The 11984-nt window shown below is 52.3% G+C and overlaps 1 protein-coding gene across 1 annotated transcript; it reads right to left on the bottom strand.

The window, feature by feature from the left end:
* Positions 1 to 2104: 2104 nt before the first annotated feature.
* ZSWIM7 (zinc finger SWIM-type containing 7) lies at positions 2105 to 11971 on the bottom strand. The gene is made up of 6 exons (XM_041423191.1): positions 11828 to 11971; positions 11223 to 11316; positions 9561 to 9582; positions 7160 to 7262; positions 2772 to 2876; positions 2105 to 2370 (listed from the first exon to the last, which is right to left on the bottom strand). Exons 2-6 carry the CDS (start codon positions 11299 to 11301, stop codon positions 2254 to 2256), a joined length of 426 nt encoding a protein of 141 aa, XP_041279125.1. The 5' UTR covers positions 11302 to 11316; positions 11828 to 11971; the 3' UTR covers positions 2105 to 2253.
* Between the last annotated feature and the right edge of the window lie 13 nt (positions 11972 to 11984).

Below are 11984 nucleotides of genomic sequence, written 5' to 3'. Positions count from 1 at the left end.
TTACTGGTGTGAAACTGAATCTGTGTTCCAGGCACTGAGGGGAGGGGCCGTGAGGATGGGAAAGCCAGGTCAGAACTGGCCAGCCCAGCATGGAAACCCCAATACTGAAAGATTTGAGAAAAGGCTTCACCACGGTTTTAGAGCAGAGGTTTTATTGCCTTTAAATCACTTTGGTTCACAGGGCTGTGCAGCCCAGTGCTTCAGGTTTGCCTCCAGATCTGTTCCCAGCCTCAAAATGCAGGAGGCACAAGTGCCCCAAAGGTCCTGGCTGGTCTGATCCAGAGCCACCGAGGCCAGTGTCACTCTGCCTTGGGGACACAAGCTCCACAATTGGGTTTTTACTCTGCCAGCCTTGCAGGTTTTAGCCGTGAGAGGTGGATGCTGCAGCTCACCTGACTCCTAAAGCTTCGTCTGGCTGGGGCACCCCTGCAGCCCTGTAACCCACAGAAGCTGTGAATGATTTTTTTTTTTTTCCTAACAGTAATTTTCATATTTTTATCCCTGAAAATTTGTACTTTAATCACACAGAAATCAACTTTATATTTTTTTAAATTCTGTTGCACTAAAAGGGGGGTACAAGACCCCAAGAGTTTCATTTCTCTGGCATATATAATGACAAATGTCGTGTAAAATCAATTGATAAGCTGAAGAAATCTTGTTCCTGCAGCATCTCCTCTGCCAGCTGGCAAGGGCTGCAGGCAGCAGCTGCAGGAATGACTCTGAGCCCACCAAGCACAGGGAATGTTCCCTGGGAGTGCTGGATTTCACTGCCATTGGAGCAGCTCAGCCCCAGACCCGGGTGAAATCACCAGAGAGCTCTGAATGGCTTTGCAATGTTTATGCAATGTCCAAATTTAGCTGCAGCTCAGTGTCTCACATAGGGGCACTTCCAGCACGAGTGTGAGCAGTTCCAGTCCCTGTCCCAGGTGCCCCACTCAGCTTCCTGCCTTGGCCAGGGGCCACCTCCTGCCACCTGGGCAGGGCCTGGCTCCCTCCTCCCTCCATCCCTTCCCTTCTGTGTTATCTTTGGCTGAGTTCCTGCTGTTAATCAGGGCTGGAAACCAGCAGGGTTTCACCTGCAGCCCTGGCACTGTTGCCAAGTGGTTGAAGCCACATTTATCCTCACAATGAAGGATGGAATCTCTCCCTTTGGCTGCCTGAAACCGACCCAAACTCTCACAGCAGCAACAGAGTGAAACTCTCAGTGCTGTAACACCACGACAGAAGGTCCCAGAACACTTGTCCACCTGTGAGAGCTTCCAGTGCAGCTCAGCATCCACCACTGCTCCCTTCCCATGCCTCTCATGAGCCAGAATTCCTGCAGGTGGATGTGGAGCATCCCTAGCCCAGCTGTGCCTTTGGGCTGTCAGGCATTAACTCTGCCCAGGTCAGCGGGCACAGGAAGTGCCTTTGTGGATCTGAGCCAAACAAATTTCAAGGCAAAATAAAAATAGGGCACCTCCCTTGTCCCCCTCAATGAAAAGCTCTGAAGGTTTCTATAAAAATGTGAAGCAAAAGCAGCAGAGGAACTTTCTGCAGCCAGTGCAGCTGTGGCCATTGAACTGTCCCATGGATGGAAGTGTTCTCATTTTGTATTTGCAGGAACTGTTACTTTACATCCAAAATGCTTCATTTACCTCCCACAACCACCTGGCTCAGCCTGTGCCCCATTATTTCTGGTGGTTGATGCAGCAGGAGAGGCCACACTGCCCTCAGGGAGCACAGAGCATGGACAGGGAATCACAGCTGGAAGGAGCTGGCTCCCAGGGAAGCAGCCTTGAGGTGCTCAGTGTGTCTGAAAATGTTTGATTTAAAGCACAGCAACCACGTTGATGCTTCCAAAGGTCCTGCTCCACTGGAGGCACAGAGCTGTCCCCAGGGTGCTGAGGGGTCCCAGCCCTAGTCCCTGGACCAGGTTTGCCACTGAAAAATCAGAAATTGCTCTGAGCTGCCACCTGCAAAGAGCCACAGCAGCTCTTTACTCTGGATCACTGAGACCTGCAGGACTGTTTGCATCCTCACATCACAATCATTACAGATTAGCTCAAATATCTTCAGAAATCCCAAAACCAGTATAAATAAATACAACTGAAGTCAACACAGGCCTAATTAATTAATTTATCAGTGCCAGGCTGCTAATTAATGTCACACTTGGCTGCAGCACAGGAAGAAATCTACCAGCCTCAGTGAGCATTTGACAACCTTGTAGATATTAAAGATGCCAGTTGCACAGCCAGGAGTGATCCAAATTCTTCATCCTTCATCCTCTTCCTCAGCCAGGAGGATGTTTGTGAGCTGCTCCTCAGACACAGCCAGCTCCTGGCAGGCTCCCATGGCCTGGCTGAGGTAGACAGCCAGGATGTGCTTGCACTGCAAAGTTAACAGCAGGAGCAAGGCTGGAATGCCAGGCTCTGTCTGGGCCAGGAATCCATCCTGGCCAAGCTGTGTTCAGACAAGTGCTCAGCCCCCCCAGGAATGTGGTTCCCTCCTGGCACAGGTGGTGCTCAGTGTCCCCAGCTCTGCCACCAGGACAGTGCCATGCAGGGAGCTGGCACACAGGGGTGCCTGGCACCCTCCCCACCACTGCTGACCACCAAAAGCCCTCCCTGCAGCCTGCACCCAAAATCTGGGGCTCCCAGTGGCCACACAGTAGGTCAGGCTTAGCCTGCAAGGCCAGCTCCACACGTGTTTGGTGGGAAATTTGGGGCTCAAGGAGCAGGGCAGAGCCTTGTCCCCTCCCCATGGAGCCCCAGCTGAGGCACAGAACTCACCAGAAGGCTCTCACTCTTCTGCAGCACAGAAAACCCAAAGGCAGGGCAGGTGCAGAAGTGGCAGGAGCTGTAGCAGGTGTAGAGTTTGCCTGAGCTCCCAAGGACCTGAAACAGAGGCAGATGAGCAGGCAGGGGCAGGATTCACTTCAATTTCTCTGACTCAGGCTGGGTCTGTGCTGCTCCAGCAGTGAGGGGGAGATGTCACAGCACAGAAGTGTCCCCAAGCACTGCAGTGACCCACCTAAGCTGGAAGCTCCTCAGGTTTCTCATGGTCTCTACAAGCTCCTCTCCCTGTACCTGTGCTGGCAGCAGATCCCAGCCCCAGGGACTTGGCTGCTTTAAGGGACCAGGAGAGGGGTGGTGGCACCACTCCCTGAGCTCCCATCGAGTGCCAGCCCCTGCTGGCAGGCTCAGAGGTGGAAATGACAGAGACTCTTGTCACACACAGCCCAGGTGTGACCCCAGAGTCACCACGGGACAGGAGAGAGCAGCACTGAGCACTTGCAGGGAGGCCTCTCCTTCCCCAGCCACTGCAGGCTGTTCTGCTCTCAAAACCAGCTGCAGCTACTGGAATCCACATCTGCCTGAATAAACAAAGCTGAAGTCTCCAGAGAAGCCTCCCTGCTCCATCTCTGCTTTGGGAACAGCACTGCCTGCTTTTCCCACATGCTGTTCCCTGCAAGGCTGAGCAAGCAGGTGAGGGAAGCATTTTTTCCAGCATGGAGCAATCTGTGAGGTGCTGGAGCTGACTGCAGGATATAGGAAAGCCAGCCTATGGATTATTATTTCTCTTTTGGTCTCTTCAAGACTGGAAAAGAGCTTTTAGAAAATCACTTTAAGAGCCCAACCTATGGGAAGGGAAGGATCTGCAGGAGCAGAACACACATGCACAGGGCCCAGGCTCCGAGGGCACATCACAGCCCTCTCCCACCCCAGCCCTCTCCATCTGGCTGGGTTTGTGGCACACACACCCCCAAACCCCCCAAAACCCTAAAAGATAAACACAAAAAGTGAAAAGGCAGTAGAGCTCTGCAGAGTGCTGCTCCCCTCCAGGACATCCCTGGCATTCCAAGCCCCTCCAGAGGAACATTGTCCCTCCCTGTCCAAAGCTGCACTTCCAAGGGGAGCCTTCCCCTGTCCCCTGGAGCCCCCCTGCACCCTCTGCCCAACAGGGAACATCCAGGAATTTAGGCTCTCCCACAGAAATGCCAATGCCTCAAAGTCCCCCTCACTCCCAGCAGATCCAGGACACAAAACTCACATTCCCATTTCAGGGTAAACCATTTTTCTTTCTCACTCTGGCCTTTACCCTGAGTCCTCCTTTTACTGCAGGCTGAGTTTGTTTCACTTGTGATAAGTTTGTTTTCCTGCAGCCCCTTTGATTGCTTTTTCCAAGATGAAGGATTCTGATGGTGCCTTCCCTTCAGAAGTGTTTTCCTTTGGGGAGGGGGGGAGCCACAGACAGACACTGCCAGATTTGGGCTGAGCTCAGCATTCCCCCATCCTGACCTAGATGGCAAGAACACAGTCTCTGCCTAATAAAGCAAAATCTAAAATCCAAAGGCTGGGAGAAAAAGGTGCCTCAGCTCCTGGCCAGCTGCAGCCCAGCCAAGCACTGGGGTGCTTCCCTGGCCCTGAGGTGAGATTTCCTTCTGCTGTCCTCATCCCTGGGCCTCAAGGAGGAAAAATCCCCCTGGAGGTGTCTGCCAGCGTGTGGGGGCACAGGAGGGTCAGCTGAGGCACCAGCACACGGACAGACAGACAGACAGCAGCACAGCCTGTGCCAGGGCTGCTGCTCAAACCCTTCACTGTGGGGCATCTGCCACACAGTTCTGGGAAATGGACGAAAAAAGACAAAATAAAAAAGAAATGAAAGTGCAGGATGTGAGCAGTGCAGGTGCCAGCTGGCAGGGCTGAAGCACTGCCCTCCTTCACTGCCTCAGCTCAGCATCTCTGCCACTTGGGCAGAGCTCCAGGGTGCCCCAAATGCTGCCAGGCCAACACTGGCACATGCAGCACAGCTCCAGCAGCAGCCAGAGCCACCATCCCTGCAGCAGGCAGGATTTACCCCTGAGCTCAGCAGGGCAGGTATCATCCAAACTCTCCTGGGATGATTTCAGCTCTGAGGCACCCAGCCCTGGCACACTCCACCAGTGCTACTCCTCTGTTAAACAGAAGGGCATTAGGGGACAAATCACAGCCCTCATTTGACTGGGGGCTCCTTCTTCTCCCATCTCAGCTCCTGAGGGCAAGAGCTGCCCACACTACAGGGCCTGTCTGAGCAGAGCCTTCCTGCCCTGAAGCAGGACCTGAGATGTGCTGGCTGATATGGAATTATCAGCAGCTCAGATTTGGCTATAATGACCCAAAGGAGTTTCACAACAGAACCAGCTGGTGGCCTCAAAGAGCTCTCCAGAGCCAGCTGCAAGTGCAAGCACCACCTCACATTCCAGCTGAACCACATCTGGGTGCACATGGCAGGGCTGACTCTGTGGGGGATAATTAGCAGGGATGATTGTGCAGTGTCCAGGCAGCCATGGATGCCCCTCTCTCCAGGAGCACAGCTGGGGGACATTCCCACACATTCCTGCAGCACAAGGAACAAAGAGCCAGTGACTGCAGTGCAGTGTCCCACCCAGGGGGTGGGTTTCCATGACCCCAGATGTGTTCCTGTCACTGCTCCAGCCCCAGGGTAGACCCTGCTCTTTGTTTCTGCATCTCAGACAGCTGTGATGAGGGAGAATTTCACAATGGCACCAACCTCACACCCCCAGAGAAAATGTCTCTTCAGATTCCTCTGTTAATGAACTCATCAGTGTGGCCTTAATCAGCAATCAAGCTCCACTGCAGAGGAATGCAGCTGGAGGCACTCAGGAACCTCCTTCCTGGAGCTTTGTCCTGCAGTAACTCCCTGACCCTCCTGGCCAGGGCTTCCTTCTCCACAGGGAAACCAGAGGCTCCCTCTCCCTGCAGAGGCAGGAGAGCAGTTCTGACCCTTGTTCCTTTTCAGTGTGCACCAACTGAGCCCATTATTAATATCAGATTAATAATTGATGCCCAGCAAAGCTCTGCCTTAGCCTGCAGGGCCTGACAAAGCTCTGCAAGGAGAATGTGACCATTCTCTGCCCAGTGGCACTTTCAGACAAGCAACAGTAAAAAAGGGAAAGCCTTTGAGCATTCAGTTAATCAGGAAGGCAGCTGCTGTCTAAGGGTGCTGGAAGCTTCCTAGGCTTTACCAAACATCCAGAGGCAAGCCCTCAACTGCAATCCAAGGCTGTTCTTGAGCCCTGGTTATGATTCATGTCCCTCTGGAGGGGCTGTGTCCTCTCCATGGCCCCAGAAGTGATAAAGGCTCCATGTGCAAACCAAGGCAAGCTCTGAACACGTGAGAAGGGTTTGTGCCAGCAGCCAGGCCTGACTTCACAGCCCTCTTCTCACCCTACAGGACCCCAGAGCACCTCCAGGGGAGGAGAAAAGCTCCTCTGCAGAGGGGATACTTGGAAATGTTCCTCTTGGGTGCTGCAGCACTGAGCAAAGACATTCCCCCTTCTCTGGTGTGTGAACAGCACAGAACCAGGCCCAGCCCTGGATGGGCTGTGCTACCTGAGGGGTTGGGAGTGCTGAGGAGAAGGAATTGGTGCTTTTTGACCAAAATCTTTGGGGCACAGAGTCCTAATGCTCAGCCAGGTCACAGCCATGGGCTGGATGCAGCTGGTCAATGGCTCACAGCATGGACAGACTGTCCCAAAAGACATGCCACCAGTGCTGGGGGACCACAGAACAAGGAATTGTGCACAGTACAGAAAGGTGAGAATGAAGTATGCATGGCTCCTCACCTCTCTCCCACCCTGTGCTGTAATCAGTCTCAGGGCTGAGGTGAGCTCTTCCCCCCAAAATGCCATTTCATGGGGATGCTCCTGTGATTCACAGCCTTGGCTACACTGAACCAGAGTGAAACCCACGGGTTTGGCCTGCACTGCTCCCTTCCAGGCAGCAGAGATCTCCTGCCAAGCAGAGGTCATGACAGGAAAGAAACACAGTGATGGCAGATAATGATGAGCTGTGTACAACTGGTCAAGAGGAAGAACTTCCTTTGCTGGATAGGATGGGAGTAATAAAGCAAAATTAGCAATCCCTGGAAAACTTCCTCCTGACTGTGATGCCCACAAACACATAAATTGTCTCTGGCTGGCTGGGAGCCACTGAGAAAATGGTTCTGAACCATGCTGCTCTAATTCTACCCTTGGCTGCTGCTCTCCTGTGTCACTCCAGGAGTTTGTAAAACACTGGTGTCCTCTCTGTGTTTATCCATGCTCTGCAAGTCAGGAAAACATTGTCTCAAATGCCAGTGGAAACCATCAGAAAGGAAGAGCAAAGAGAAGCTGTACCTGGTAGAGAATCCTTCCACTGGGGGACCTGATCCGGGTGACAGAACGCTGATCCACCAAATCCAGAGCTGGGACTGCACATGGGCCAAAAATGAACTTCAGCCTGGAAGAGAACACGTCTCTAGTTAGGTGACAGCACAAAGGGAGACCCCCCCTGCTCAGCCTCAGGCACAGAGGCAGCCCTGAAGGAGCCCTTGCAAAAGTAAGACATTTTTCCTTGCTGCAGCAACTGGAAATGTCCCAGGAGCAGGAAGGCACAACCAGGGATTTTAGAGGAGCACACAGAGCCAGACTTGGCAGTGCTCAGGGCAAAAGGGGCTCGTGCTCTGGGACACCTCCACTCTGCAGCCAGGCTGTCCTGGATGTGCTGCCCTGGACTGATCAGTTGGTCTTGAACCCCAGCTCCAGGCATGGAGCACACAGCTCCCTGGAGAAAGGGGAGTGAAAGATGATCCATAGCTCCTGGAGCTCCTTCCTCATCCCCTGGAGATCAGTTCAAACCCTGGGGAATGAGAGACTCATCTTGCAGTGATCACATCTCCATCACAGTCACAACTGAGGCAGAAATTATCCTTTCTCTACCCACCAAACTGCATCAGGAGGAAGCTGGAGAACATCAGGGAATTACTCAAGACACTCCATACACATGGAGACACCACACAGCATCAGTTTTACATCTGTGACCCAGCTAGGAGCAGGGCTCAGAGACAGCAAGTTATTCCAGATAAACACCCAGGGGCAGCACGTGCCTGATGTCCCTCCACTCTCCCTAAAAACCCTTTCCCTTTCAGGGATGCACAGCATTTATGGATGAGGAGTGCCTGGGATGGGATCACTGCACATCCCAAAGGGGGTTTTGTTTCCTGTTGCTGCTGTGCAGGGGTATAGGATAAAGTGTGTGTTAAATATGGACATCTGCACCTTCAGCCTATTGTCCAGACAGCTCATGGGCTCCAAGTCATTCTAGACCAGCAAACCCAGCTGCTCTGAGTGTTGCTAAAGAGCTCAGGGGCAACTCAGTTAACTTTACAGACCTTTCACCAGCTGAGAAAAATCTGTGTAGTCTAGATTGGTTCCAAGGGTAAACAACAAGGAAATCAGCAGTGATGAAGAGATAGCACCAAACACGAGCAGGAGACCAAGAGAAAGGGGAAAGTTTCCAAGTCCAGGGAGGACAGAGCAAGGCAGAGCCCAGCAAGGCTGAGTCAAGCTGACTGATAAGCAGCCAAGCAGACAGACAGATTCCAGGAAGACCAAAACTTGCACAAACTCAAGGCAAGAAGGGCTGGCTCCATCTGAGGAGGTGGGTGGGGAACACTTAACGTAAGACATTCCTTCATGATTAGGTTTGGGACTATAAGGGGGCTGAGATCAGGGAGTTTCAGGAACTCTTTTCAAATCTAGGGAATTCTTTTCTTGTGTATATAATTTGATCAGTTCAACAGGAAATGCCCACAGGAAATTCAAGGACTTCTGAGATTTGGAAGAGATTGGGAAAGTAAATCAGAATACTTCTGAGCTGCTGGATGCAGGGAATTGATGGAAATCTGGCTGCCAAGAGTTACCACCATTATTAAACTTAACAAGGGAATTTCTCTCCTCCTCTTTTATTTTCTGACGAGAAGGAAACAAAAGCTTTCAAATCTAATGCCACCTTTGAAAGGCCACTGTGGCAGGAGAGGGAGCCAGCACACCTTTCACAGGTGTTGTGTCAGATAACTTTAACACAAAGGCATCAAGGCCTGGAGGGTTCCTGGTGATCTCACCCCCTGGCAGGCAGGAACACAAGGTTAAAGAAGAATCTGAAAAGTCTCTTGTGACAATGCCTCTTCTGCACCTTCAACACCAATTGGTGAGGGCTGAAGTTGTGAAACTTGGCTCTCTTAGGTCACTGCTGGGAATGATTAATGTATTCCCAGGGTGACAAAGCTGACCTGGGACTGCCCCAAACAGAAGAAAACTCTCAGTCTCCAAGTTAACATTTCCCCTGTGCAGGGTGAGGAGCAGGACACTTCTCCCTCTCCATCACACGTGCCCATGACTCAAAGAGCAGCAGTGAGCTTAGGGTGCTCACAGTGGCAGGAAGGCAGAGGGATGAATCACCCTGGAACACAACCCACTCCCACAGCAGACTCCTCCCAGACCTGAGGCTGGACCCAGAGCTCAGGTTAAATATCCTGGGTTTAAATTAGAGCAAGTCATCACAGGAGATGCAGTGATACAGAGATAATTTTGTGAATCTCTGGGAAAAAACCCTTCAGAACCTCCACTTGCAAAAACCACCGGCATTTCTGTGTTTCAGCAGCGCTGGGCCAAACACATGGAAAACCAGGATGAGAGCTGACCACCACCTGCCCTTCAGCAGGACCCCGGGGCAGGGGCTGAAGCAGAAGACACTCACCCCAGCAGCAGGTCATCAGGGACTGCAACAGAAAGAGAAGGAAACGTGATTTTGCAGAATTTCACATCACAGGGGGTCACTGTCCCCCCAAGGTATCCCCAGCTGCAGAGCTCTCAACATCCTCTCTAGCCACAAAAAAAAGCAACAAGGAGCAGTGAAATGATCCTTGATAGCAGTGCTGAGGCACTTATCAAGCACAGCAATCACAACCACAGGGATTCATTTTAAAAAGAAAAGCAGAAGCCCAAATGTACTTTCTTTTATGACATCCTCCTTTTAAAAGCATCCAATAAAAAGCAGGAGGCCTCAGCATCTTACTCTGTCACTTGAAGAAGCTGTTTTAAAAAGAGATATATATTGTTTTCCCTGAAAGTCTCCTGGCATGAGTTGAGAACTCAGGCCTCACAACTTTAAAGATGTTGTTCTTTTCCCAGCACAGTCTTGCAGGGCGCCACTGGTTTATGGTTTTTACTACAGCCCACTGAAACATTGTGTCTCCATTTATTGGAACTTCTCCTGAAGATGGAAAGTTACACTCCAGCAAATTGTGTTTGTTGGAGCTGACAGCTCAGGCTCTGCTTGTCCACTCTGATCTTTCTGTTATCACCCAGGGGACACAGTGTACTCTGTCTCCATATCCCACTGGAAGATCTGGATTTTTGACTTTAAAATAATTTTCTGCCGACAATTCAAAACACTCTCTGTGACCTGCACTGTTGGTTTGAATTTTCCAGCTTTATTTGAATTTAATTCTGCCAAGGGATCAATCAGTTTGTCTCCACAGCTGTCTCAATGTGTGCTTTAGTACCACTCTGCTGCTTTAAGAAGGACGTTTTTAAAGGCATGTGAACTTCTTTTTTTGCTTAGTTTACAAGAGGATTTATAAAGCTCTTTTAAAAGTCACATGTAGATTTTGGATCTACTCTAACCTGACAGGAGCCACAGTGCAAGTGTGCCAAAAAGCTGTCACTGGGGTCACTCTGACAGTTTAGACATGGAGCCTCTGCCCATTCCTCACTCCCACGTAGTGAGGGACAGATTTATCTGAATTCTTATTTGTTTTGAGCAGTTAAAAATATTCTTTCAGCAGACCCTTTCCTTGGGAAGAGCCATTCTGTGCAGCTCATCCAGTAAACACAAACACTAATATTCCCTTAGCACAGATTCAGCAAAGGTAATTATTCTTAATTAGCTGCTGGAATTGGCCAGGATTTCAGCGCTGGCTGGCGGTCCTGCCACTGAAGCTGTGGGAAGTTGTTCCTCACCCTGGGACCAGCAGCACACCCCCTCTGCCGGTCAGCCAGGACACGGCTTTGGGAAATTCCTCCTTCCAAGCCGTTTTGGGATTGGTGAGTCTGTAGAACCAGCAGAATTCCTGCCCGGAGCATTAATTTATCATCCCTCAGGTGTGACCACGGGAGCTCTAAGAAGCAGCAGAACCCACAAGTCCCACATCACAAATTAAAGGGTCCAAAGTGGTGTGATTTTTGAATTTGACTTGGAGGAGGGCTGCTCCTCATTATCTGAGCTTCACACCGGTGTGCTGTCACAAAAAGGGACACCAAGGTCCCTGAGAGAACAGGGTCTGGTGGAAGAGGGGAGGCACGGGGCCCTCATCCCCGTCGGGCTGTGCCAGGCCGCTCCTGGGGATCCTTCACGTACCCTGGGAGGTCTCCTGAAAAGCCTTTTTGATCTCTCTCAAGAGCTCTTCTGCCACTGCGGGCAAGGTACTCCCGTCCATCCCACGGGATCATCCCTGGAAACGAGACAGGACGGGAGACAGCGGGAAATCTTTGGGGTCACCGTGGACACTGAGAGTGGGGAGGGGTTATCGGGGCACCCCATCCCCACCAGGGAACGGCATCCTCTACAATGTTTTACAACAACTTGTAAAATCCTCTACAATGTTTTACAACAACTTGTAAAATGTTTTTCCCCACGTTCTGGGAGCAGGGTTCCCCTCAGACACGCGGTGTCTCCGGGGTCCCTCACACAAGCGCGGGTCCCGCGGGCAGGGCCGCTCGCTGCCCACAGGCTGCTCCTCACGCCAGGGCACTGCCCGGCCCTCAGCTCCGGCCCGGGGCCGCTGCCGGACGGGCAGAGCTCGGCGCAGCCCCTCTCTCCCTCCGCAGGTATTTACCCACACCGATGAGATCCCCCTTCAGCCGCCCCGGCTCCCTCAGCCTCTCCCGGGCGCTGCTCCAGCCCCTTCCCCATCTTTGTCCTGAGGAGCCCGGCACGGCCGGGGCGCTGCGGGCGCTGCTCACCAGGGCGGGCAGAGCGGCGGGACCCGCTCCTGCCCCGCTCCCGGGGCTGTTCCCGAGCACGGCCCGCTCCAGCTCCCGGTCCTGATCCCGCTCCCGCTCCGGGCGTGACGTCACCACACCGCCCCGTGCCCGCGTGACGTCACGCGCGGCGCGCGCG

This window comes from Onychostruthus taczanowskii, unplaced genomic scaffold (assembly GCF_017590055.1).
Source record: "Onychostruthus taczanowskii isolate IOZ18803 unplaced genomic scaffold, ASM1759005v1 scaffold75, whole genome shotgun sequence".
In the NCBI taxonomy this organism is placed as follows: domain Eukaryota; kingdom Metazoa; phylum Chordata; class Aves; order Passeriformes; family Passeridae; genus Onychostruthus; species Onychostruthus taczanowskii.
This window is presented reverse-complemented; position numbering and strand designations above follow the sequence as displayed.